This window comes from Dipteris shenzhenensis, chromosome 27, assembly GCF_047967505.1.
Source record: "Dipteris shenzhenensis isolate YYH24624 ecotype China chromosome 27, Dip_SZ_1.0, whole genome shotgun sequence".
In the NCBI taxonomy this organism is placed as follows: domain Eukaryota; kingdom Viridiplantae; phylum Streptophyta; class Polypodiopsida; order Gleicheniales; family Dipteridaceae; genus Dipteris; species Dipteris shenzhenensis.
Window position 1 is genome coordinate 35,748,709 of NC_141622.1, and position 24,374 is coordinate 35,773,082.

At 44.7% G+C, this 24,374-nt stretch overlaps 1 protein-coding gene across 2 annotated transcripts in view; it reads left to right on the forward strand.

Annotated features, from left to right (window-relative positions):
• Positions 1–5,074: 5,074 nt before the first annotated feature.
• The window catches only part of LOC147884230 (uncharacterized), a 57,361-nt gene continuing 38,061 nt past the window's right edge, over positions 5,075–24,374 (forward strand). Inside the window, exon 1 of one of the 2 annotated variants that reach the window (XM_087398576.1) lies at positions 5,075–5,629. In XM_087398576.1, the coding sequence (XP_087254702.1) occupies positions 5,175–5,629 (455 nt within the window). In that variant the 5' untranslated portion in view covers positions 5,075–5,174. Of the gene's footprint in view, positions 5,657–24,374 lie in introns of both variants that reach the window. The other variant, XM_087398577.1, reaches the window with a different exon arrangement.

Below are 24,374 nucleotides of genomic sequence, written 5' to 3' on the forward strand. Positions count from 1 at the left end.
AACGGAAGATTATACGCAGCAATGATGTCATCTTTAAAGAAGATAGTGTACACAAGGAACCCGTGCAACCTGTGGAATACAGGAGGGTTATTTATGATGATGTTGGACAGCAAAGAATGCCCATTTATATGCAGCAGCAAGCTGCTGCAGATCACCCTGTTCAAGAGGGTATACAGGCTGAAAATCAGCCAGATAATTTTGCCAATGATGCACCACTGGATGTGCCAACAGATGGGGCTGTAGAACAGCCAGATATGGTGGTACAGCCACCCGTCATGCATGAAGAACAGGCTGGACAGCAGCCTAATCCGGAACATTTTGTGAGGAGGAGCACCCGTGCACAACGGCCTCCTGCCAGGTTTGTTCCATGAGCCAATAATGTGGCTGATTTTATCATGCTGACAGATTGTGGTGAGCCTTCCAGCTTCAAGGAAGCTATGGGAAGAACAGAGAAAAAGAAGTGGGAGAAAGCCATGCAGTCAGAAATGGACTCCCTACTTTAGAATGATACATGGGACTTGGTGCAGTTACCTGCAGGCAGAAAGGTTTTGCCATGCAAGTGGGTTTACAAAGTCAAAGTGGATTCAAATGCTTTACCTCGGTATAAGGCCAGATTGGTTGCCAAGGGATTTAAGCAGGAAAAGGGCATTGACTTTGATGAGATCTTTTCCCCTGTAGTAAAGATGACTACTTTGAGAGCAGTGTTAGCTCTTGTTGCTCATGACGACATGGATTTATGTCAGATGGATGTGAAGACAGCCTTTCTTCACGGAGATCTTCATGATGAGATCTATATGAGTCAGCCAAAGGGATATGCTGTTAAAGGGAAAGAGCAGCTTGTGTGTAAGCTCAAGAGGAGCTTGTATGGACTCAAGCAGGCGCCAAGGGAATGGTACAAGAAGTTTGATGCCTTCATGCAGTCCCAAGGGTATCATCGGTGTGAGACCGATACATTGCTTGTACACCAAACGGGCAAAGGATGGCAGTTTGATGCTACTCATTCTATATGTGGATGACATGCTTATTGCCAGTAAATCTCAGCATGAGATTAGTGCTTTGAAGAAACAACTGCATAAGTCTTTTGACATGAAAGACTTGGGTGATGCAAATCATATTCTTGGCATGTGTATTACTCGTGACAGGTCCAAGGGACTTTTGTTTCTGTCACAGAAAGAGTATATTGACAAAGTACTGCGGAGGTTTAAAATGGAGGGGGGGAAGTCTATTAGTACCCGGTTGCCTCCACATTTAAAACTCAGCAGTAAGGACCCCAAATCAGATGATGATAAGGCTGAAATGGCCAAGGTTCCATATGCATCTGCAGTTGGATCTTTGATGTATGCCATGGTTGCCACTCGTCCGGATATTGCTTTTGCGGTGGGAGTCATCAACAGGTATATGGCAAATCCAGGCAAGCGGCATTGGGAAGCAATGAAAGGTGTCTTGAGGTATCTCAAAGGTACCAAAGACTTGTGCATATGCTATGGTAGGCAGGATGCATTGGTGCATGGTTTTACAGATTCAGACTATGCAGGCAATGCAGATAACCGGAAGTCTACTACCGGTTATATTTTCACATTTGCAGGAGGTGCTATATCATGGGTGTCTCGGTTGCAGAAATGCGTTGCACTGTCAACCACAGAAGCTGAATATGTTGCAGCCACTGAGGCCTGCAAGGAAGCAATATGGCTTACTCGGCTGGTGGGAGATTTGGGCATTACAGGAGATATGCCAGTTTTGCATTGTGATAGTCAGAGTGCTATCATGTTGGCAAAGAATCCGGTCTTTCATCAAAAGACCAAGCACATAGAAGTGAAATATCATTTCATCAGCAGGGAGGTACTGGAAGACAAGCGACTTGAGCTTGTGAAAGTGCATACTGATGATAATCCTGCAGATTTGCTCACTAAGAGCTTGTCTACAGAGCGGTTTGCACATTGCCGCCACATCATGGGATTAGGATGGGACCATTCTTACTTTATGGTCTTGTATACAATAACTGTATATTGCTGTAATTTTTTATTCTTTTCTCCCCTTTAGGCACATTGGCCTTTAGGTGGGAGGTTGTTGGGGTAAAGGCACATTGCCAACCCTTCATTAAAAGATAGGACACCTATGACTGTCTTAAGACAGTCATAGGGTAAACCTAATCCTAATAAAACACAAGTGAGTTTGTGGTGTGGCTCATCATTCTTCACACCCGCACTTGAGTGTCACTCTCTCTCACTCTCACTCTCTTGCTCCTCTTCCTCTTCTCACCCCTCTCAGTCTGTTGGTGCTGCTGCTGCCTACTGACTATGGCGGGCACGGATTCCCTCTTTTGGGGGGCCCTACAGAGAGGCCTGATGTGAGAGACCCCTCTCCAAAGCTCGTGGTCCATTTGCGTGGGGGCCACCAACTAATCTCCTTGGGATCTTCTCTCCGCTTACGGTTGGCACATTGTGCTTGGTTATTTTTGTCCCACTTACCTGCTTCTTCTTCCCCACCCTTGTCCACCTTCCCTCAAAAGGCTCAACCCAGGGGTCTGGGACTCATGCTGCTATCGATTAGGCTGCCTGGTGGGCCACTGGTTCCCATCCTCCCAAATGTCTCTATGCGGTCCTTGTGTCTCATGAAGAGAGGGAGGGGGCCGGCGGCTCAGGCCTTGCATACAATCCTGGGCTAAATGTCCCATCCGTTTGCATCTCAAACACTGACCTGGTAACCCGGAGACCTCCAGTCTCTGACGAATTGTACCTCCCTCAAGAGTCTATAAGACGACCATCTCTGGAGTGCTTTCGGGCTCTCCACAACCAACTGAAGACAAGGAACCCCATCATTTAACACTATCTATGCGGTTGACTCCAAAGGATACTCTAGTACAGTGCCAAATGCACGTCTAATGTAAGGAAGGATGGCCCTATACTCCCTTGGGAGCCTAGGGAAGCGAACCATCTCTGGAAAATAGGAAACATGGTGACTCGAGTCCATGTCCTCTACCATAAATTTGTGATATCAGGGGAAAAGGTACACCAATTGTGGGCCCAAGAGGATGGGACTCCTTTCCATGAGAGCCAGATCAGTATTCGGGGAGCCAAGCTAGAGGAGAAACATGCCTCTTTAGTTGATGGTGACCTCCTGGATGTGGTCTCCATCTAATGCCAAGATGGCTTGGATTTAGTGCCTAATCTATCTCCTCGAGGGAGTGAGGCCGACTACCCTGCCCACGATTGCCTTGTCCTATAGTAGATTCATTACCTGCTATACCTCTTGCTTGTTCGCCGGTGAAAGAAGAACTTTGATAGCTAGAGATGTCGAGGGTGTTGCCATAGAGCCCCTCTGGCTAGACCAAAGGTCGCCACCAAGAGTCCCAATCGTCGGAAGTGAGCAATCAACTGCACCTTCCCCTAGAACAAAAAAGTGGAAACTAAAGGGAAAGAGAAGAAGAAGAGCCCACGAAGGGAGAAGCCCACCAGTTTGCAGCATAATTGTGAAGGCTTGATCAAGATCCAGTATGGAAGGTCATGTTGAAGATGAGAAATAGCCCTGGAGTTCTTCCATGAGCTAGCTATCAACCTTGGGGAAGATGATGAGAAAAGCACACAAGAAAGCTGCCAAGGAGGAGAGCTAGCCACCAACAATCTCATGAAGCAATGAACTGGGAGATGCCTTCACCAGGTTTGCAGCCTTGAGGATTGGCGAGATCTTCGAGAGATGATACTTGTTGGTTGGTCACGCTTGGCCAACCTTGGGCACCATGGGCGGGCTGCTGTCCTTTGTTGAATGCGCCAAGAAGTCTTCAAGTTATTCGAGTTTGGAGTGCTTGCTGCAAGCCCACAAGGGGTTGGTGGTTGATGGTCTTCAAGTGAATGGCACGCTATAAGGGGGGACACAAAATGGTGCACCTCTGCCTTGCACACAAGTTGACGTATGTTGGGCTATGGCACAGAGAATTTGTGGGGAGAGGGTCGCGAGGCAACACCCTAAGGGCTGTCTTGGGATGTGCGTTGCCTAAAGCCTGGGCGGAGAAGAGGAGGTGGGGGGGGAGTAGCTTGCAGGTAGTCGACACACTCCTAGGGGTATGTATTTCTTGAGTGTGGCCAGCCAAAGAGATACCCATAGCTACGGGTGCCACTGATATTAGTTCATGTCTCCTCCTGTCCAAAGGAACCTCCAAAACATCTCATTCTATTGTACCTTCTCTTCCACCTCTTGCAACTTTCCATTTCCTCAGTATTCTCCTTGGCTTATGCAATGTACCCTCTTGTTAACCTAGCTCTTCTGGCTCACAGATTCGGCAAGTACATTTGAACCCATAGACTCGCATCTACAGCTGTTTCTCGAATTGCATCCACGGAGTGCCTATTCTTGTTGAACAAGCTGGAGAACATGCACACAAAATTTGATACCAAAGTTCTCAAAGAAGTATCATGGCTATAAACAACAACAAAATGGGAATGCCTCCAAAAGTAAATATAATCCCACATCATAATCGAATCGTAGAATACTATCTCATTAACTGCACACAAAGAAGACATACTAGCAGACAACAACCTTAATGTTTGCAAGAGATAAGAAACAGCCAGACAATGCACCCTCTCTTACTTGGCTTCACCAACCTAAGTTGCGTTGATGGATATAGACTTTCGCTTCTACATGGAGAAACACAATGACTAATTGCAAGCACTATAGCCAAAAAAGGAATAGAGCTAATAAGCACCACCTTCAAAAACTAAACATTTAACAAAATGCCTGTGATTGGAATATACAAATCGCCATACCCGCCCACAATTCCCCGAGTGAAATTGTTCACCTAGTTCTCTTGGCGCATGCATTTCTTTGAGGATCAACGAACCGCTAACAATTTACCAATCCATATTCGACGACAAGCATCAACACATAAAACTGCATCACAGGAACTACTGGTCCGACCAAATGGAGCACTTACATTCTCATCACCAAGCATTGACGGCAACAGTCAGACCACTGAAGCACTTATGGACGCTCGTGGAGTCCACCCATGTGGGCAATTAGGTTGTCATCCGCAACACCCAATACCCACATAGAATTTCCCGAGTGAAATTGTTCTAGGGGGCATACATTTCTTGAGCCTTGCCATCCAAAGAGCTATCCATTGTTCACATTGTTCTGCATACATTTCTTGGGCCTTGCCATCCAAAGAGCTATCCATAGCTATGGCTTCCACTGATCTTACCTCCTGTCTCCTCCCGTCTCGAGGAACCCTCCAAAGCATCTCATTCTGCAGTACCTTCTCTTCCACCTCGTGCAGCTTTCCATTTCCTCAGAACTCTGCTTGGCTTACGCAATGTACCCTCTCGTCTTCTCAGCTCTTCCAGTTCATAGACTCCCCAAGTAGCTCGGCCCTCACCGTCTCGGTTCGCAACCCTTTCGTAGAGGATAGGAGGAAAGTTTCCCTGCCCGTCGACAAGCCAGATGAAGCCCCCCTTCCTAAAAGGAAAAAAAAAGATGGGTCAGCTTCAGCCCTCGATCTAGGCCCTCCTTGGGATTCTCGTCTCGTAGGCTGCCCGTTTACCCAACCGAAGAAGAGGTCGACGAGAAAGAAGAAAGCTGTGGTCAACAATCTTTACCAATCAGAGAAATGGGAATTTTTGAAGCAACTACCTCACCAGTAAAGCTTGACTTTCCTAATCTAAAAGTATTTTTTTCAAGCTTTGATAGTTCCAATTATGCAGTAAATGTTTGAATGCATTGTAATTCAGGCTATGAGTACATATGTTCCCAATTCTGTTGCAGCTGATTAGAACTCTTGCATTATTGTCTTTGAACTTTAAAAAAATGTTTATTTCCCAGAGACTTATTTCAATGGGTGATCTACATTGCTTTACAGAAGATGTACCCGTTTGTCGTTTCCACAAAATGTATGATTAATCGTGAACATGGAGAAGTGTGAAAGTGTGGTTTTTCCGATGGTTGTAGTTGAATGAGATGATAAGACTGCATTGGCTTACCTGTAGTAAGGGAGGAGGCAAAGAAAGTTTAACGTGCCTAACTACAACGTAACAACGTATGCATAGGTGCCGAAACTTCCATCTTACTCGTCATGTTGCTTTGTGGGAAGGCCATATGTGCTTAAACACGTTTCTGCTTCCCTTGAATCTCGTAATAAACCTTTTAAAGGAAGTTGAAATTAAAACAACATGTCGAAGCCTTAAGGTAGACTAGTTCTTCTAAGAAGTTAAATAAATAGTTAAGGGGAAGGGGGCAGAGATGTACCAAATAAAAATAGCACCTAAGAGCGAATGATCTTCAAAAATTGTACAGCTAAGGACTAAGAGGAAAATTGTATTTGAAGCTTACCCTTGTTCAAGGATTCTTAACACACCTGACTAACTACACACTGTGTTGTGTTTTTAGAGGATGAGTTTGGGCATGTTCCTGTATTCATCTAGATACATGCTTCTGCCATATTAGTGGACAAACTAGATATATTCATCTAGATATACAATGTAGCACAAACTAGAGTTATTTTCATTATTGTTCTTTTTTCAAAGAGCTAATATGATGAAATTCCTATATTGAGAAATTGTGCAAAGACGAGAGAATCTATAGAATTGGGAAGTAATGGCTCCATATTAGCCATAACAAGACTGTACGAGTTAATATGAGGGGTTTAGTATAGGATTGAGGCTAGGTGTGGCACTCAGGTCAGGCCTAATGATGATTTGGGACTCAATTTTCCCATGGATTATGTATCTAGGATGCTGTGGCAATATTTGCCTTGCCTTTCTTGAGTGAATCAGCATACTTTTTGTGACATTGGGAAGCAACATGACCAGGCAGCCCACAATAATGACAATTTACCTTTAAAATGTTTTGTATTAGATGAAGCCTTGGATGGCTCTATCTTTGAGGCCTTTGGCTGCCATTTACCTGGCACCTTCTGTGGTTGTTGTTGTGATGTGATACATTTTTTCCCCTTTTTCTTTGTCTTGGAAAGCATAAGCCTGCTCAGAAGCATTTGACCCTCTCGCAAAGTTGTCCATTCGCTGCTCTTCTTTGCAATAACAGCCCTATCACATCATCAAAAGATACAGGTGCAACACACATTGTAATACCCAGCGAGGCTACAAATGTGTGACAGCATAAGCCTGTTCAGAAGCATCTGACCCTCTCGCAAAGTTGCACATTCACTGCACTTCTTGCAATAATGGCCATACCACATCATCAAACGATATAGGTGCAACAGGCAGTGTAATATTGTAAGAAATCTGTGATAGCAGGGGGCAAGACTATTTAGAGTGACTGAAATCATTTTCTTATCCCCAATGCTCTCATCAATAGTTGGAAATTGATCATACAGATCAATCAATTTGGTGATATGCTCAAGAATGGTGTGATTGTTTTGCATTTTCACTCCTTGAGTTAAGTTTCCAAGGGCAACAATTTGGCCTCATTCTTGACATTGAACATGTTTGCTAATTATCCCATGCATCCTTTGCCAATTTGCAAGATTTTAGTGTATGCATCTTGTCTGAATTCACTATCACTAACATGGCTTGTCCATTGCGCTTGTCAAAGTTCTTCTGCTCCTTTGCTGAGATAACAGAATTGGTATTGGAGAAACCAGATGAATCTCCTTGCATAGGAGTTGCAGGCACATCAAGAGGACGAGTCTCCTCTCCCATTACAATCTCCCAAAGGCCTTTGCCAATTAAAATGTGCTTGACCATGAATGCCCAGATGGCATAATTCATACCATCCAATTTGTTAGACTCTGAAAAATGGAAAGAAATTCTCCTGTGACATGATTGTGGAAGTACCTACAAACAATCCTACACCCAACTACTACGATTGCTCAGCCCAACAATTGAGGCTTTGACAAGAAATTAGACTGTGCACTTGGTCTCAACAACATCACCCACAAGGTTGCTCAATTGTTGCTCTTGCCTGAGCTCCGAAGTGAAGGGAGCATGTGGGCAGGTGCTGAACGTCGCTCGGAAAAGCAGTCCTCTTTTAAACAAGCTGTTTGGAAATCAGCTGCTGGTGCAAATGACGGCAAGCTCTCTTCTGTCCAGGCACTCTAAAGCATTACATCCTTCACAATTTGATTTGCAACTCGACAAGCGCTTGCGAGGAAGATGATGGCGTCTCTGTTGCTAGCGCTTAGCCCTGGTATGGCCTTGTAGGCTAGTCCTAGGGCCCAGTCAACCCTTAGGTTGACTTCATTGGTCAACCATATGGTTGACTTCGGGGCCATATAGGCTACCCCTTCTGTACCTTCTCATTATCCATTTGCAAGTACTCACGTTTGCTTCAGCTTGTTGTTTACTCCCTTGCATTCCACTCCGTTTCCATTGGTTCCTGCACCCAACAGTGGTATCAGAGCGGGTTCTCTTGTTCCTATTTGTCTCCCCCGGTGCTCACTACTCAGCCTCCCATTGCTCCTATCTGCCATTTTGCTCCAGTTCAGTCACGTGTCTCATTTTGTCCCAAAAACCTGTTTTGGAGCAGAAAAATAGTCCAGTGGCTGTTTTTTGACTTTCTGAGGTCCGATTTCAATCATTCTCGAAATTTTTGACCTGCCCGCATACAAACGATCCTGTCCCTCACCATTTGGGCGAATTTTTTTTTGTCCATATAGTTGTACGGACGTCTGCATGGCCGTACAAACTTGTACGGACACGTGCATGATGCTGTCAGAAATTTGTACTTGTCAAAAGTTGATTTTGAGCTTTTTTGGGCTGTTTTTGCTCAGATTTGGACTCTTTTCAGTCCTTCGGGCCTTCCTCTAGCTACTCCAACCTGCTCTAGCACCATGTAGGATTTGCTCCCTCTTGACTCAGATCTGTCTGGTACAATTGGATTTGAAGCTTTTCACCCTCTTTTATGTCACATTTGCACACATTGCAGTGACATTGAGGTGATTTTGCTCTAGAAATTGGGGCTTTTGTGTCACATTTGCAGATTTTGCAGTGACATTTGCTCCTTTTGGTCGCTTTTGCAGTATTTGCCCTATTTTGACTCCATTTCAAGTCCAACGTTGGGGATTTTGGATCTATTGCTGGCAAATTGCGGGTTATTTTTAGTTTTGCAGGTTATTTTGTCACATTTGCCTAAATAGCAGTGACATTTTGTTGCTTTGATATGTGAAATTGGGGGTTTTTCAGTGACATTGGCAAGAAATTGCAGCAGATTTGGTCACATTTGCAAAATTAGAGTGTATTTTGGGGCTTTTACCAATTTGCCCTCTTTTTGGCATAATTGCCCTCTTCAAATTTGGGGCCTTTGCCAAATTTGCTGATATATTTGCAGCATTCTATGCGTGACACAGCCAAATTTGAATTCTATTTACATTTGCCCTTTGATTTGGGCTATTTGTCCTTTGACATTTGTGGCATTCAGCTACCATTTAGGACAGATTCAGCTCAGATTTGCATTGATTTGTTGGGATCAGCGCGATGCACATGCACATCCAGTGATTGCCATGAATTGCAAGAGAGTTGTTATACTTCACAATTGATCTTGCAAAACAGCCAAGGATGCATGGGACACTTTGGCCAGTTTTTATTGGATACGCAATGAGGCCAGAGTTGCTTATTTGCGTAGGCAGCTTGACCATGTTAAGATGAATGAGGGTGGCAGCATGGACGCCTATTTGACACAGGTCAACGACTTCAGAGAGCAGCTCATTAATACTGATGAGATTGTGCCAAATTCAAAGGTTGTGTGTACCACACTTGATTGGCTTCCTGATTGGTTTTAGGGATTTGCTACAACACTTTGACTAGTGGCCATGGGTAACCCCAACCACTATTCTTTTGATCAGCTTGTTTCCTATTCCTGCAGGAGGAGCAGAGTCGTCAAAACAGGGTTGCCTCCACTCATGCAGATCAAGCCTCTGCTACTGATCGCAAGGCAAAGGAAAACGGGGGAAAAATTACAGCAAGCCCAAACCTACATCTAGTACCTCATCCTCTTCCTCTCTTGCTGATGGGAAGAAGAAGAAACGCTCTGCTATTATTTCAAGAAACCAGGTCATGACATCTCTGAGTGCCGGAAGCGTATTGTTTCCAAGAAGAAGAAGCAGGGACAACTAGGATAACAAGGTCTTGTTGTCACAAATACTCCAGCTGCTAATGTCACAAATACAGAGGCAACCAATCTTGCTCATGACGAATGGGCGTTTAGTGTGGAGTGTCATTATTATCCTACTCTGGATGATTAAGTTGTTCCAGCCTCAAATTTTGCCTCGGACTGATACTTTGATAGTGGTGCTTCCAAGCACGTCACTTCCTGCAAAAGTCTCGTTCACACATTGAGTGGTGTTCCAAAGGGGGGCACTGTCACTTGTGCAAATAATGCAGCATATCCGGTGAAAGGGCTCTCACTACAGTGTCAGGTGATACCATTCCACTTGTGGAAGTTTTATATGTTCCAGTTATAAAAAAGAATATGATTTCTATCTCAGCCATATCCACACATGGCTTCAGAGTTCTTTTTGATGGTTATCGTTGTGCCGTTTATGATAATCGATATGACAACTATATTGTACTTACTGGAACACTTGATAGAGACTATATCATCTTGACATATATGCACAACAGCTGCTATAGAAGCTAATGCAGTGGCTGAATCTGTAATTTTTGATACACATCTATGGCATGAGAGATTGGGACATATCAACTTCAACATTTTGGTGAAGATGCATTCACATGACATGGTTGTAGATGTTGCACCTATGCATGCACTTAAAAAACATGTATGCAAGGGCTGCTCGTTGGGCAAAATGCATAGGATTCCATTTCCCAGCATTGGATTGCCTTGGCAGAGAATGAGAGTGGGGAGAAACTCTTGACCTTCCGCATTGGCAGGGGGGGTGAGTACTTGTCTGGGGAATTTTCTGATTTTTTAGCCTACTCTCCGCAACAAAATGGACTTGCCGAGCGAAAGAATAGAACAGACAGGTTCATCCTTAAGGGAAAGTCTTTGCCCAATAAATTCTGGCTGGATGCGATCATGTGTGCCAACTATGTGCTCAACCGAGCACCCACTCCGGCATTGAAGACCATGACTCCCTATGAAGCATGGACAGGTCGGAGGTTTGTCATTTCTCACATGCGGGTGTTTGTGTCTCTTGCGTATGTGCATGTACCCTCTCAGTTGGGGCGTAAGCTTGATGATAAGGCTGCCAAATGCATCTTCATTGGCTACAGCTCACAAAGCAAAGGTTACAAATTGTTTCAGCTTAGCACAGGCAATGTGATTGTCAGTAGGGACGTGGTTTTTACCGAGCATGCCCCTTTACCTCGGCTGGACTGTAAAACACAGCCTTTAGGGGAAGCCTTTGATGTGTTTGATTCTATTCCACCTTTCACAGATACAGATTGTGAAAAACCAGACTTCTTGAGAATGCAAATGTGTGCAATGCATGCATAATTTGAATGCCAATTGGCCCTCCAATGGGGATGAGTGCCCTCGTGAGAGTACTTGTTTCTATTTAGACCTACATGCAAGGTGGGAGAGAGAAGGCGGATGAATGCAATGTGGTAGAGAGAATGCTACGTGAGATTTACAATGAAGGGTGATACCCTTTCATTAATGTCCCTTGAGATTCACTCAAGTTCCATCTTCCCATTTACACCTACCCTTATCCTACGACTCATGCACCTACCATTTAATGCACCCTTCCCTTTTCTATTGCCCCTAGGACCTAGACACGTGTGTGCGAATCTTTATTACTAATTATTGGCCAATGTTACATAGTTTAGTGGTACTATTTACATAGCTTGATCGATCATAAATACAAACATATAACCACACCATCAAATTGGCGCCTAACAATAATAGGGTTCTAATGACTATTAATTAACTAAATAATCATTTCTCTTGTCATGACACTCCCTCCTGCTTGAATGAGCAGAAGTCCTCTTCTGGATTATTGCTTGTCTCTTGCTCTTATGTGCACTTTCTCTTGTTACTTCTGCAATTGCATCGCCTCTTTATAATCTACAAGTATTTGGGGAAAATTTGTAAAGAAATCTTCTTCCATCCATTGTGCATCACTAGCTGGCTGGTTTTTAAACTTCAGTAAATACATATCTCTCTTCGTTCCACGAGTACTGTTCTCTTTATGGTACACAATTTGGTCCGAAGTAAGAACTTCAGTCCCATCTTCAAGTTCAGGTTCTTCTTGATGCTGAGTATCCAAAAACGCAGAAGTATCGCCATGGTATCTCTTCAAATTGCTCACATGAAAGATATTCTTCTTATACGCCAGTGGGCTGGTAATTTCAACTCATATGCTCTGGATCCTTCTCCTGGATATAAAGCTGCTGAAATTCGAAATGGTTTTGGTGCTAACTTGACATGTTTTGTATTCCTCTCACTGACTTGATTCTTCTTTTATCAATCTTCAATAAAACCCAGTCATCCTCGTTGTAATAAACTTCTTTTCTTTTCTTATTGGCTGCCTTGGATTGTTGAACCTGGGCCTTCTTAATATGTTCTTTGACCTGCTCAATAACCTATGACATATCCTCAGCAAACTGGTCAGCAGCAAAAATTTGCTCCCCCGATAGTGTTATTGGAGTGGGTAAACATTGCCCATACATGATTTCGAATGGGGCTTTCTTGGTGGAAGTGTGTACAGTGTTATTACAAGCAAACTCTAATATAGGCAAGAATTTTGGCCACCTTCTAGGTTGTCATGGACATAAGCTCAAAGTAAAGTAATTATGGTTTGATTGGCATTCTCACTTTGTCCATCTCCTTGAGGATGGAAGGCTCTAGTAAGTTTGGTTCCGAGATTCTCTAATAGGGCTGTCCCGAAAGTTGCTAATGACATGGCCATCATTATCGGATCCAATAGATTTTGGTAACCCATGTAACCTAAAGATTTTCCTAACGAATAATCTTGCTGTTTCAGGAGCAGACAACTCCTTTTTATAGGGAATAAAATGAGCATGCTTACTCTGCCAATCTATAACAATGAAAATCTTCCAAAAGTAACCAACCTTGGGGAAACCTGACACAAAATCCATTGTAATGTGTTCTCACCTTTCAGAGGGAATAGGCAGAGGCTGCAAAAGACTAGCAGTCTTACTTGTGTCAGATTTATAGCTCTAACATACGTCACATTGTTGAACGAAGGCTGAAACTTCTTTGCGAAGTTTAGGCCAATGGAAGTATCTCTCAATATTATCAATGGTCCCTCTAATGCCTCTATGTCCAGAATATGGATTCGCATGTAACTCACTCATGACTAGATACCGAAATGTTTTGGGTACACATATGGCACGCCCCAACAATAGGTATCCATCCACGATGGAATAGGCCTTTAAACCCCCGACCTCGTTACGCTGAATCTTCCCATAAATTTCAGCGAAGTCCTCATGTAAAGGATAAGCTTCAACCATTGCTCCTAATGATTTCTCCTTAATCACAGAAATGTTTTAACTCAGGGCCGTCTACTCAAAGCATCAGCTACTAAATTCTCCTTTCCTGGCTGATATTCAATATTTGGTTGCCCAAAGGATTGAATATATTCAGCCCATTTGATTTGTCTTGAAGAAACAATGGGTTGAGAAAACAAGTGCTTGATACTTTGATGGCCAGTCTTAATCTTGAAAGCAGAACCATATAGATAATGTTTCCATAACTTCAAAGCATGAATGACTGCCAGTAACTCCTTCTCATACATGATATATTTCAATTCAGCCCCTTGAAGCTTTCTACTCTCATAAGTAATGGGATGCCCTCCTTCCATCAACATTTCCCCCAATCGAGGTACCACTCACATCTGTATATACAACAAAGAACTCTTTATCCGAAAATGTTAACACTGGCGTAGTGACCAATGTTCTCTTAAGCTCCTCAAAAGCTACTTAGTGAACCTGTCCCCACTCATACAAGGATTCTGCTTCAACAAATATGTTAGTGGAGAAGCAAGACGTGCAAAGTTCTTAATGAATCTGCGATAATAACTACACATCTGTAGGAAGGATCTGAGCTCATGTCTATTTTTGGGTATTGGCCATTCAATTATGGCCTTGATCTTTTTTAGGGTCAACCTGAATTCCCTCAGCAGACACAATGCCTCCCAAATATTCTTGAAGAACTCACTCTTGTTGGTATTAAGAACTCACTCTTGTTGGTATTTAGGAACAATCAATCCTTCCTTAGGAGCTCCATCATCTTAGCAAGGCGATCCTTACGCTCTTCCTTAATCTAGTTGAAAACTAAAATATCGTCAAAGAAGACTATGATAAATTTTTCCAAGTAGGGTTGCAAAACCCTTCTCATCAGCCTACTAAAAGTGGCTGGAGCATTAGTTAGGCCAAAAGGCATGACCAAAAACTTATAATGTCTAGTGAGAGTGCGAAAAGCAGTCTTATGTTCATCTCCAGCTTTCATCCGAAGTTCATGATAATCAGATTTCAAATCCAATTTGCTAAAAACTTTAGCACCTTTAAGCATATCCAATGAATCGTCCACTCTTGGAATCGGATACCGGTTCTTAATCGTAAGTTTATTCAAAGCACGGGTGGACGGAGAATAGTGGTTCTCGTAGATGATGGATGTAATTATGACTTAGTGAGTGATAGATTGGTAAAATTACTCCATCGTAAACAAGAACCTTAAAAAAACATGTCACTCTCAGGAGCTTTTAGGGGACATAAATGAAGAAGACACATCCATAGTAGGGAATATCCCTTTTCGTATACAAAAATATAGAGATTGAAGGGATTTTCTAGTAGCTCCTTTACAAGACGTTGCCATGATTCTAGGTAAACCATCACAGTATGATTTTAACCCTGCTATTCATTCTCATACTCATCATGTTTCTTTGTACATAAGGATCATATGGGATCAAGACGTGAATATGATTCCATTGATTATTGCTACCCAAGCGAAAAGATTGGTAAAAAGAGGGGTAGATGGTAATCTTGTGTATATACGAGATTCACAAGATCTTCATATCTCAAAAGAAGATCAGGAGAGAAATGAGTTCCTTAGAGCTTATGAGGATTGATTTTCAAGAGATGACTCATTTGAATTGCCTATGGAGAGAGAAGATGATCATGCCATAAACTTAGAGCCAGGAGCTTCTCCTCCATGTAGAGCCCCATACAAGATGAACAAGATAGAAATAGAGGAGGTAGAAAAACAAATTGAAGATCTATTGCAAAAAGGCCTGATTCGACCAAGCAGTTCTCCATTTGGAGCACCTGTATTATTGGTCAAGAAGAAGGATGGATCATATCCTATGTGTATAGATTAATGAGGCCCAAAGGTATTGGCTGAATGGACAGCATTCACTATTGGCTCAATAGTCACGGTAGATTTCGAGGATGACGAGGTAGAAGCCTCACCCTCCTGCTTGGATGCCTTGGCTTTCCCTTTTACCGAATTCGTCTTGGGAGTTTTAGCCAAGAGAACGGGACACGTATACCATACATGCCCTGGCTTATGTTTCTTACACCCGAAACATTTTCCTTCCTTAATCAACTTCTTCTTCTCTTCGTCCGTCATAGAAGAAAATGGCACCCATCCAGGACGTGATTGGCTGTTCACATTACTTACAAGAGCTTTACCTTCCCTTTATTATTTTTAAACCGGTTTGGTTTCCTAAAAGTGGGTATGTTGTTGGTCTTAGATGTTGACCCACCCCTTGTTGGAATGGTCACCTCCCCATTTGTAAGCCCCCATATGAGGAGTGGGTAGCAAGCAAAGGGAACACACCTGGACCAAAGGTGGCTGCAACAGATGGCGCCAACAACAGGAGCACATGGCGAGGCATTCGGCATCAGGATCTAGCCTCGAAGAGGTGGATCTGGAACATTAGACGTGGCGGGGTGTCGTAGGTAGGAGGCGCGATGACGTCAACAGTAGTATGGAGGTGTACGGGCAGGACATAGTGCCGGCAAAGAGCTGCAGCATGGCGGGGGTCTGTGGGCAGGTGTACAGCCTGCAGGAGGGCCTCCAGCAGCAACAAAGGACAGCGTAGCAGCAGCCCAAAAGTGCCTGGCTAGGGCCCTTATATAGGGCTGGTTGGACCAGCCAACCAAGTTGGCCAGCAAGCAGACTGGTCGGCCAGGATGAGGCTGGCTGGTCGGTTCTATGACAGCCCCTTGGGGGCCTATAAAAGGAGGGTCTCCATGCCCTCATTCCATATCATCTGGAGCAGCAAACCTGCAGCAAACAGGAGCAGCAGTTAAGGCATTCTTGGACCTACTCCCAGGAGGTGAAGAAGACCTACAGAGAGCTGCAGACTGAGCTAGCAAGGTGCTGCCCACCTAGGCTGATTCACAGGCAGTAAGGTGGAGAAGAACACTCTAGACAGAGAGTCTACATTTGCTCGAGGTGGAGCACGCGGGCTCAGAGATCTAGAAGCGCTTGACATCTAGTAGGAGAACCTTTTGGTATTGTATCCTGTCCTAGTTTCTGGACGGACATAAATATAAAGTGTTGCTTCTATATTTGTCTGTGAGCATTGTCTACTTACTGAGGCTTGTACATCTATGCACATTAAGTTAAGAAGTTTGTGATTCCACACCCCACACCACACTGTGTGAGCTCTTGGGCAATACTATCAGTCTTCTGCTGTGCGTATCCTCTGTTGGGTAATTTTTAACACCCCCCTTATTGAAGGGCTTACGAGGATTCAATTTCCTCTCAGCTATTTCAGCCAACTTAGTGAGGTCCTTAAGCGTGGTTGGGTTAAACATTTCAACCTCGTATCTTACTTTTGGGCTCAAGGCTGCTAAATACATCTTTCTTCTATCTTCCTCACTCTTTTCGGGTAACTCTAAAGAGAATTTCCAAAACGTGGCTGTAAAATGTGCATTACTCTCATTATCGAACTGCCTAAACCTCTCCCAACGAAAGGTTAGGTTCTCTTCATGCCTTGATGGCATGAAAGTGGCTTTCAATTGCTCCACAAACTTAGCCCATTCATGAATAGGCTCTTTTCTTGTTTGTGACAAAGACCACCACATTAGAGCATCCTTTTGCAGATGCAATGTGGCAAGAGCAAGCTTCTATTGCTCGGTCTTGTCTTGATGGGCAAAGTATAGCTCAAAATGGCAAATCCAATTGAGGGCTTTGTCAGCCTCCCTTGTCCCATCATATTTGGGGAACTCATCTCTCTCGCGGTTGGAATTTGGATCTCTTAGAAGGCGTACTCAACTCTTCATCCCTAAAGTTCAGAGTTCTCTTAGTCCCTAATCTTGTCATAATGGACTGTTCAATCAAATTGTTAAGCTGGAAAATCAGAGTATCAACGGGAGTCTTCTCTATTTCTCTTGCACTTGGATTATAATCCATGTGTGTTGGGTTTAGAGTTGAAGGTGTAAACTCATGACCTTGTTCTTGGCTGGTCTCATTTCTTCTTTCATTACGAAAGGAGAACTCCCTATCAAGAGGTTCTTGAAGGAGAGACTGCTATAAATCTATTTGTTAGTTATCATACAATATACTTAAGGTGTGTGTAACTCTCACCTAATCCATCCTCTTCAGGAGGGGTGAAGGTGTTCTTTCTCTCTCTCCTTCGGGTAATGGAGGAAAAGGAATAAGTTCATTGTTATATCTCCCTTCGCCCCTTCCATTCTTTCCTTATAGTAATACGAGAGAGAAAACGACTTGCTGTAATTTCAGAGAAGGGGTTTATTTTACAGCAAAAGTCAAGTGTTGTAGAGTTGGTGGTACTTATCCGACTTCCGCTTCTCTTGTGTCCAAGAACCACTTCAAATGACCTCTTTTTTCCCTCTCTTTTAGGCTTTTCTTCTTGTATTTTTGCTGTAAACCGGTACGCTCCGTTTGGGCTACTTATTTTGATTTGACTGGAGCTCTAGATACTGTTATAGGGGGTACTTGGTGGGTAGATCACCCCCTAAAATCTTGTTCCGATCCGACTTTCCGTTGGGGAGAATGGGGGGTCTCTTTTCCTTACGGTTTAAGGGTTTTAAGGGTACATTCACACGGGGGGAGTCACCCCGTTAGGACACCCCATTCCCCGTCCAAGAGCAACAAATTTCAAAGAAAGCCCTTGTCTGAGACACCTCAGAAAGACAGAAAAAGTTTGCCTACAACACAATGTTCAAGGGTCTCTAGAAAGACAGTTTGCAAGAACGAAAGGCTGCTTGCTGGAAATACATATTAGAGAAGCATTCTTTTCCTGATTCGTCACTCCGCTGCAGTTTCAGATTGCTTGTCATTGGTCGCGCGTCGTGCGTCGTCAAATGCCTTCGTGCACCGTGTTGCCCTGTGCTGTATTACTACAAAAAGGAGATGTAGGTAGAATGCAACCCATCTATTATGCTAGCCGATCGCACTTGTCTTTCCACTGTCACGTTCCTTAGTCTTTGTCTGCCACACTCTTCTTCGTGCCGTCCTTTGCCTTTCTCTCCCGCTTCTCGCCCCGGTCGTTGACTGTCACCGCTCTGATACCAAATGTGAAAAACCAGACTTCTCGAGAATGCAAACGTGTGGCAGAATTTGAATGCCAATTGGCCCTCCAATGGGGAAGAGTGCTCTCGTGAGAGTACTTGTTTCTATTTAGATCTACATGCAAGGTGGGAGAGAGAAGGCGGATGAATGCAATGTGGTAGAGAGAATGCTACGTGAGATTTACAATGAAGGGTGATACCCTTTCATTAATGTCCCTTGAGATCACTCAAGTTCCATCTTCCCATTTACACTTACCCTTATCCTATAACCCACACACCCATTTAATGCACTCTAATGCACCCTTCTCTTTCCTATTGCCCCTAGGACCTAGACACGTGTGTGCACATCTTTATTACCAATCATTGGCCAATGTTACATAGTTTAGCGGTATTATTTAGACCGCTGGATCGATCATAAATACAAACATATAACCGCACCATCAAATTGGCGCATAACAATGATAGGGTTCTAATGACTATTAATTAACTAAATAATCATTTCTCGTCATGACACAGATGACATAGTGCACAGCACCATGCCACATGCTTCTAGCAGCTCCAATCCTCCTTCCGTTGCTCCTACTCAGCCTGATTTTTTACCACCAGATGGGCATGCTATCGAGAAAGCAGCTCAAGAGGAGAGGGTTGTCATGAGACAGCAAAAATCAGTCCCTCGATGGCTTTTGGATACTGTCAGGGATAGGAAGCAGACTGACCGCACTAGGGGTGTACACAAATAGATGCAAGGCAATTTTTTGATTGTAGCTTTGATTGCCACTGCCTGTAATGAGGAGCCTCTATGTCACAAAGATGCATTTGAAAGCCATGAATGGATGCAGGCCATGAGAGCTGAACTTGATTCCAGTCAAGCAAATGGCTTATGGGACTTGTGTGATTTGCCTGCAGGCAAGATTGCCATCGGCACAAAGTGGGTTTACAAATTGAAGCGCAAAGCTAATGGCGATGTTGATAGTTACAAAGCTCACCTTGTTGCGAAAGGTTATGCCCAGCAGCATGGTATTGACTTTGAAGAGACATTTGTTCCCACTTCACGCATCTCGACCATTCGCTGTGTCATTGCTCTTGCATCTCACAGGCATTGGGAGGTCCATCAGTTGGACATCAAGACCGCCTTCCTTTATGGGGATTTAGTGGAAGAGGTCTATGTCACTCAGCCTCCAGGATTTGAACTTCCAAGGTCCGAAACTAAGGTATGCCGGCTTAAAAAGGCTTTTTATGGTTTGAAGCAGGTACCACGGGCATGGTATTACAAGATACACTCTTTTTTGCTGTGCCTTGGGTTTCATAATAGCCCTATGGAGGCCACTTTTTATGTCCGGAAGAGTGAATCAGAATTTCTGATTTTGATTCTATATGTGGATGACTCACAAAAAATTGGGCCAGACTTGCAGAAAATTGCAGATTTCAAGGCAGGTTTGCAAAAATCTTTTGCCATGACAGATATAGGTCGGTTGCATTATTACTTGCGCATCCAGTTTGCATATGTTGAAGGGGGTATAATGATGAGTCAGTGCAAGTACAGTGGACAGCTCTTAGACCGCTTCCAGTTTCCAAGTTGCACGCCAGTTTCTACACCGTTGGTGTTGGAAAGGTCACCTCCCCATCTGTGAGCCCCCATATGAGGAGAGCATGGGGGAGGTGAACCTAGGCTTTGAGACACTGACACATGAGCAGCAGCATGGCTGCCATGTGTGCAAGAATCAAAGAGATGGAGGGTACCCAGAGCTAGGATTGATCTGCAGCAGCAAAAGGCGAAGCAGTAGCCAGCACAAGGAGCCCGGATTAAGAGGCGATCACATGGCACTGACATCTACAAGGTGTACGGCTTTGTACGGTGCTGGAAAAGGCCTGGCAGAGGCGCAGTTATGACGGGATGTGCAGGCGCAGATGTGGAGCAGGTTTTGGGCCTGTTTGGAGGCCCTGGTTAGGGCTGGAGAATGGGCACCCAGGAGGGCAGGAGCAGCAGCAAATAGGGCTGCAAGGGACTGACCCTGGGAGGGCATATTTATAGCCCATATGGGACAGACAGGCAGCCAAGGGGCTGGGACCCTGCCTTGAAGTGAGGACCAAACCCCTAGTTTTGTGGGCCAGGGGCCCTGGTTATGAGAGCCCTTTTAGGGCGGTTTTGCAGCAGCCTGGTTGGTCTGTTTGGGTTGGCCAGATTGAGGCTGCTGGTCGGTTTTTTGGGGCAGCCCTTGTGCCCTATAAAAGGAGAGGCATTTGGCCTCATAACACATCACTTGGAGCAGCCCTCAACCAGCAGATAGGAGCAGCAGCATGACCTGGTTATGAGAGCCCTTTTAGGGCGGTTTTGCAGCAGCCTGGTCGGCCTGTTTGGGTTGGCCAGATTGAGGCTGCTGGTCGGTTTTTTGGGGCAGCCCTTGTGCCCTATAAAAGGAGAGGCATTTGGCCTCATAACACATCACTTGGAGCAGCCCTCAACTAGCAGATAGGAGCAGTAGCAGGACCTACCTTGGGCCTACATTCAGGAGGTGAAGGTGACCCAGAACAAGCTGCAGACTAAGCTAGAGGTGCTGCCCACCTAGGCTGGTTTCCGGACAGCAAGGTGGAAGGGATCTAGACAGAGAGTCTACATATGCTCGAGGTGGAGCACATGGGCGCAGAGATCTTGACATCTAGTAGGAGAACTTTTTGGTATTGTATCCTGTCCTTCTTTGTGGACGGACGGAAATATAAAGAGTTGCTTCTATATTTGTTTCTGAACATTGTCTATTTATTGGCTTGCACATCTTTGCACATTAAGTTAAGAAGTCTGTGATTCCATACCCCACACGTACATTGTGTGAGCTCCTAAGCAATACTATTAGTCTTCCGCTATGCGTACGCTCTGTTGGGTAATTTCTAACATGGTATCAGAGCCCAAGTAGGCGGCTCATAGGTGTGGGGCTCTTGATGGGAGAGGAGACTCGTCCTCTTGATGCCCCTGCTCTCCCTTCCTCCTCCCCCAGTTTTCTCTCATTCACTATCCCTAACTTCGGAGAGTCTGGGAATCTGGACAGGACCAACTACCCGATATGGAAAGTGAAGATTCGGAGTCATTTAGTGGCTCGGAAGCTATGGAAATTGACAACAGGAGTGGATGCGAAGCCAGAGGACATGGTGGATAGGCAAGGGAAGATACTCATTGCAGTAGACAAAGAGGAGCTCGAAGCTTGGGAAGACAGAGCTGCCCATGCCCTGGCATTAATCATAGGGACTACGGTGGACTCTGTTCTTCCACATATCCAGATGGCCGAGACGTCAGTCGAGGTGTGGGTCACTCTGAAGGATCTGTACAAGAGAGACAATACCTCCTGGATTTTGCTTCTTCAGCATCAATTCTACAATCTTGATATGGAAGGAGATAGTACATAGCCACTTGACGAAGGTCAAGGTGGTGAGGGATCAATTGGCGGCAGTTGGTCAGAAGGTGGACTCATGCCATTTGGCCTTAATGGTATCGAGGAGGCTACCTTGGAGTTTCAAGAGCTTTGTTACGACCGTGTCAGCAAATAGGGCTTCAAGGGACTGTATTGTATCCTGTCCTACTTTGTCGACGGACGGAAATATAAAGAGTTGCTTCTATATTTGTTTCTGAGCATTGTCTATTTACTGGCTTGCACATCTTTGCACATTAAGTTAAGAAGTCTGTGATTCCATACCCCACACGCACTCTTGGGCAATACTATCAGTCTTCCAATGTGTGTACCCTCTGTTGGGTAATTTCTAACATGGTATCAGAGCCCAAGTAGGAGGCTCATAGGTGTGGGGCTTGAAGGCAGGGACCTTGTTGAAGCACGACCCTGATTCATAAGCTCTTGGGAATCGACTTCCACGACTGGAGGACAGTGCCCTTGCGAGAAGGAGGGTGACTTGGGTTCAGCCAGGTGCGTTCAAAGTTCTGGTCTACTGAAATTTGAGTTTGGTTGACTTTGCTGTGTGGTATAACAGCAGAGATGTCGACCGCTACAGCCTCTTCAGCCCGTGCTCTCCCTTCCTCCTCCCCTAGTTTTGTCTCATTTACTATTCCTAACTTCGGAGAGTCTGGGAATCTGGACGGGACCAACTACCCGATATGGAAAGTGAAGATTCGGAGATATTTAGTCACTCAGAAGCTATGGAAACTGACAACAGGAGTGGAGGCGAAGTTGGAGGACATGGTGGATAGGCAAGGGAAGATACTCATGGCAGTAGACAGAGAGGAGCTCGAAGCTTGGGAAGACAGAGCTGCCCATGCCCTGGCATTAATCATAGGGACTACGGCGGACTCCGTTCTTCTACATATCCAGATGGCCGAGATGTCAGTCAAGGTGTGGGTCACTGTGAAGGATTTGTACGAGAGAGACAATACCTCCCGGATTTTGCTTCTTCAGCATCGATTCTACAATCTTGATATGGAAGGAGATAGTACATAGCCACTTGACGAAGGCAAGGTGGTGAGGGATCAATTGGCGGCAGATGGTCAGAAGGTGGACTCATGCCATTTAGCCTTAATGGTATTGAGGAGGCTACCTTGGAGTTTCAAGAGCTTTGTTATGACCGTGTCAGCAAATAGGGCTACAAGGGACTGTTTATATCCTGTCCTACTTTGTGGACGGACGGAAATATAAAGAGTTGCTTCTATATTTGTTTCTGAGCATTGTCTATTTACTGGCTTGCACATCTTTGCACATTAAGTTAAGAAGTCTGTGATTCCATTCCCCACACGCACATTGTGTGAGCTCCTGGGCAATACTATTAGTCTTCCAATGTGCGTACCCTCTGTTGGGTAATTTCTAACATGGTATCAGAGCCCAAGTAGGAGGCTCACAGGTGTGGGGCCTGAAGGCAGGGACCTTGCTGAAGCACGACCCTGATTCATAAGCTCTTGGGAATCGACTTCCACGACTGGAAGACAGTGCCCTTGCGAGAAGGAGGGTGACTTGGGTTCAGTCAGGTGCGTTCAGAGTTCTGGTCTACTGAAATTTGAGTTTGGTTGACTTTGTTGTGTGGTATAACAGTAGAGATGTCGACCGCTACAGCCTCTTCAGCTCATGCTCTCCCTTCCTCCTCCCCCAGTTTTCTCTCATTTACTATCCCTAACTTTGGAGAGTCTAGGACACTGGACGGGATCAACTACCCGATCTAGAAAGTGAAGATCTGGAGTCATTTAGTGGCTCGAAAGCTATGGAAACTGACAACGGGAGTGGAGGCGAAGCCGGAGGACATGGTGGATAGGCAAGGGAAGATACTTATGGCAGTAGACAGAGAGGAGCTCAAAGCTTGGGAAGGCAGAGATGCCCATGCCCTGGCATTAATCATAGGGACTACCGCGGACTCCGTTCTTCCACATATCCAGATGGCCGAGACGTCAGTCGAGGTGTGGGTCACTCTGAAGGATTTGTACGAGACAGACAATACCTCCCGGATTTTGCTTCTTCAGCATCGATTCTACAATCTTGATATGGAAGGAGATAGTACATAGCCACTTGACAAAGGTCAAGGTGGTGAGGGATCAATTGGTGGCAGTTGGTCAGAACGTGGACTCATGCCATTTGGCCTTAATGGTATTGAGGAGGCTACCTTGGAGTTTCAAGAGCTTTGTTATGACCGTGTCAGCAAATAGGGCTGCAAGGGACTGTATTGTATCCTGTTCTACTTTGTGGACGGACGGAAATATAAAGAGTTGCTTCTATATTTGTTTCTGAGCATTGTCTATTTACTGGCTTGCACATCTTTGCACATTAAGTTAAGAAGTCTGTGATTCCATTCCCCACACACACATTGTGTGAGCTCCTAGGCAATACTATCAGTCTTCCAATGTGCGTATCCTCTGTTGGGTAATTTCTAACATGGTATCAGAGCCCAAGTAGGAGGCTCACAGGTGTGGGGCCTGAAGGCAGGGACCTTGCTGAAGCACGACCTTGATTCAGAAGCTCTTGGGAATCGAATTCCACGACTGGAGGA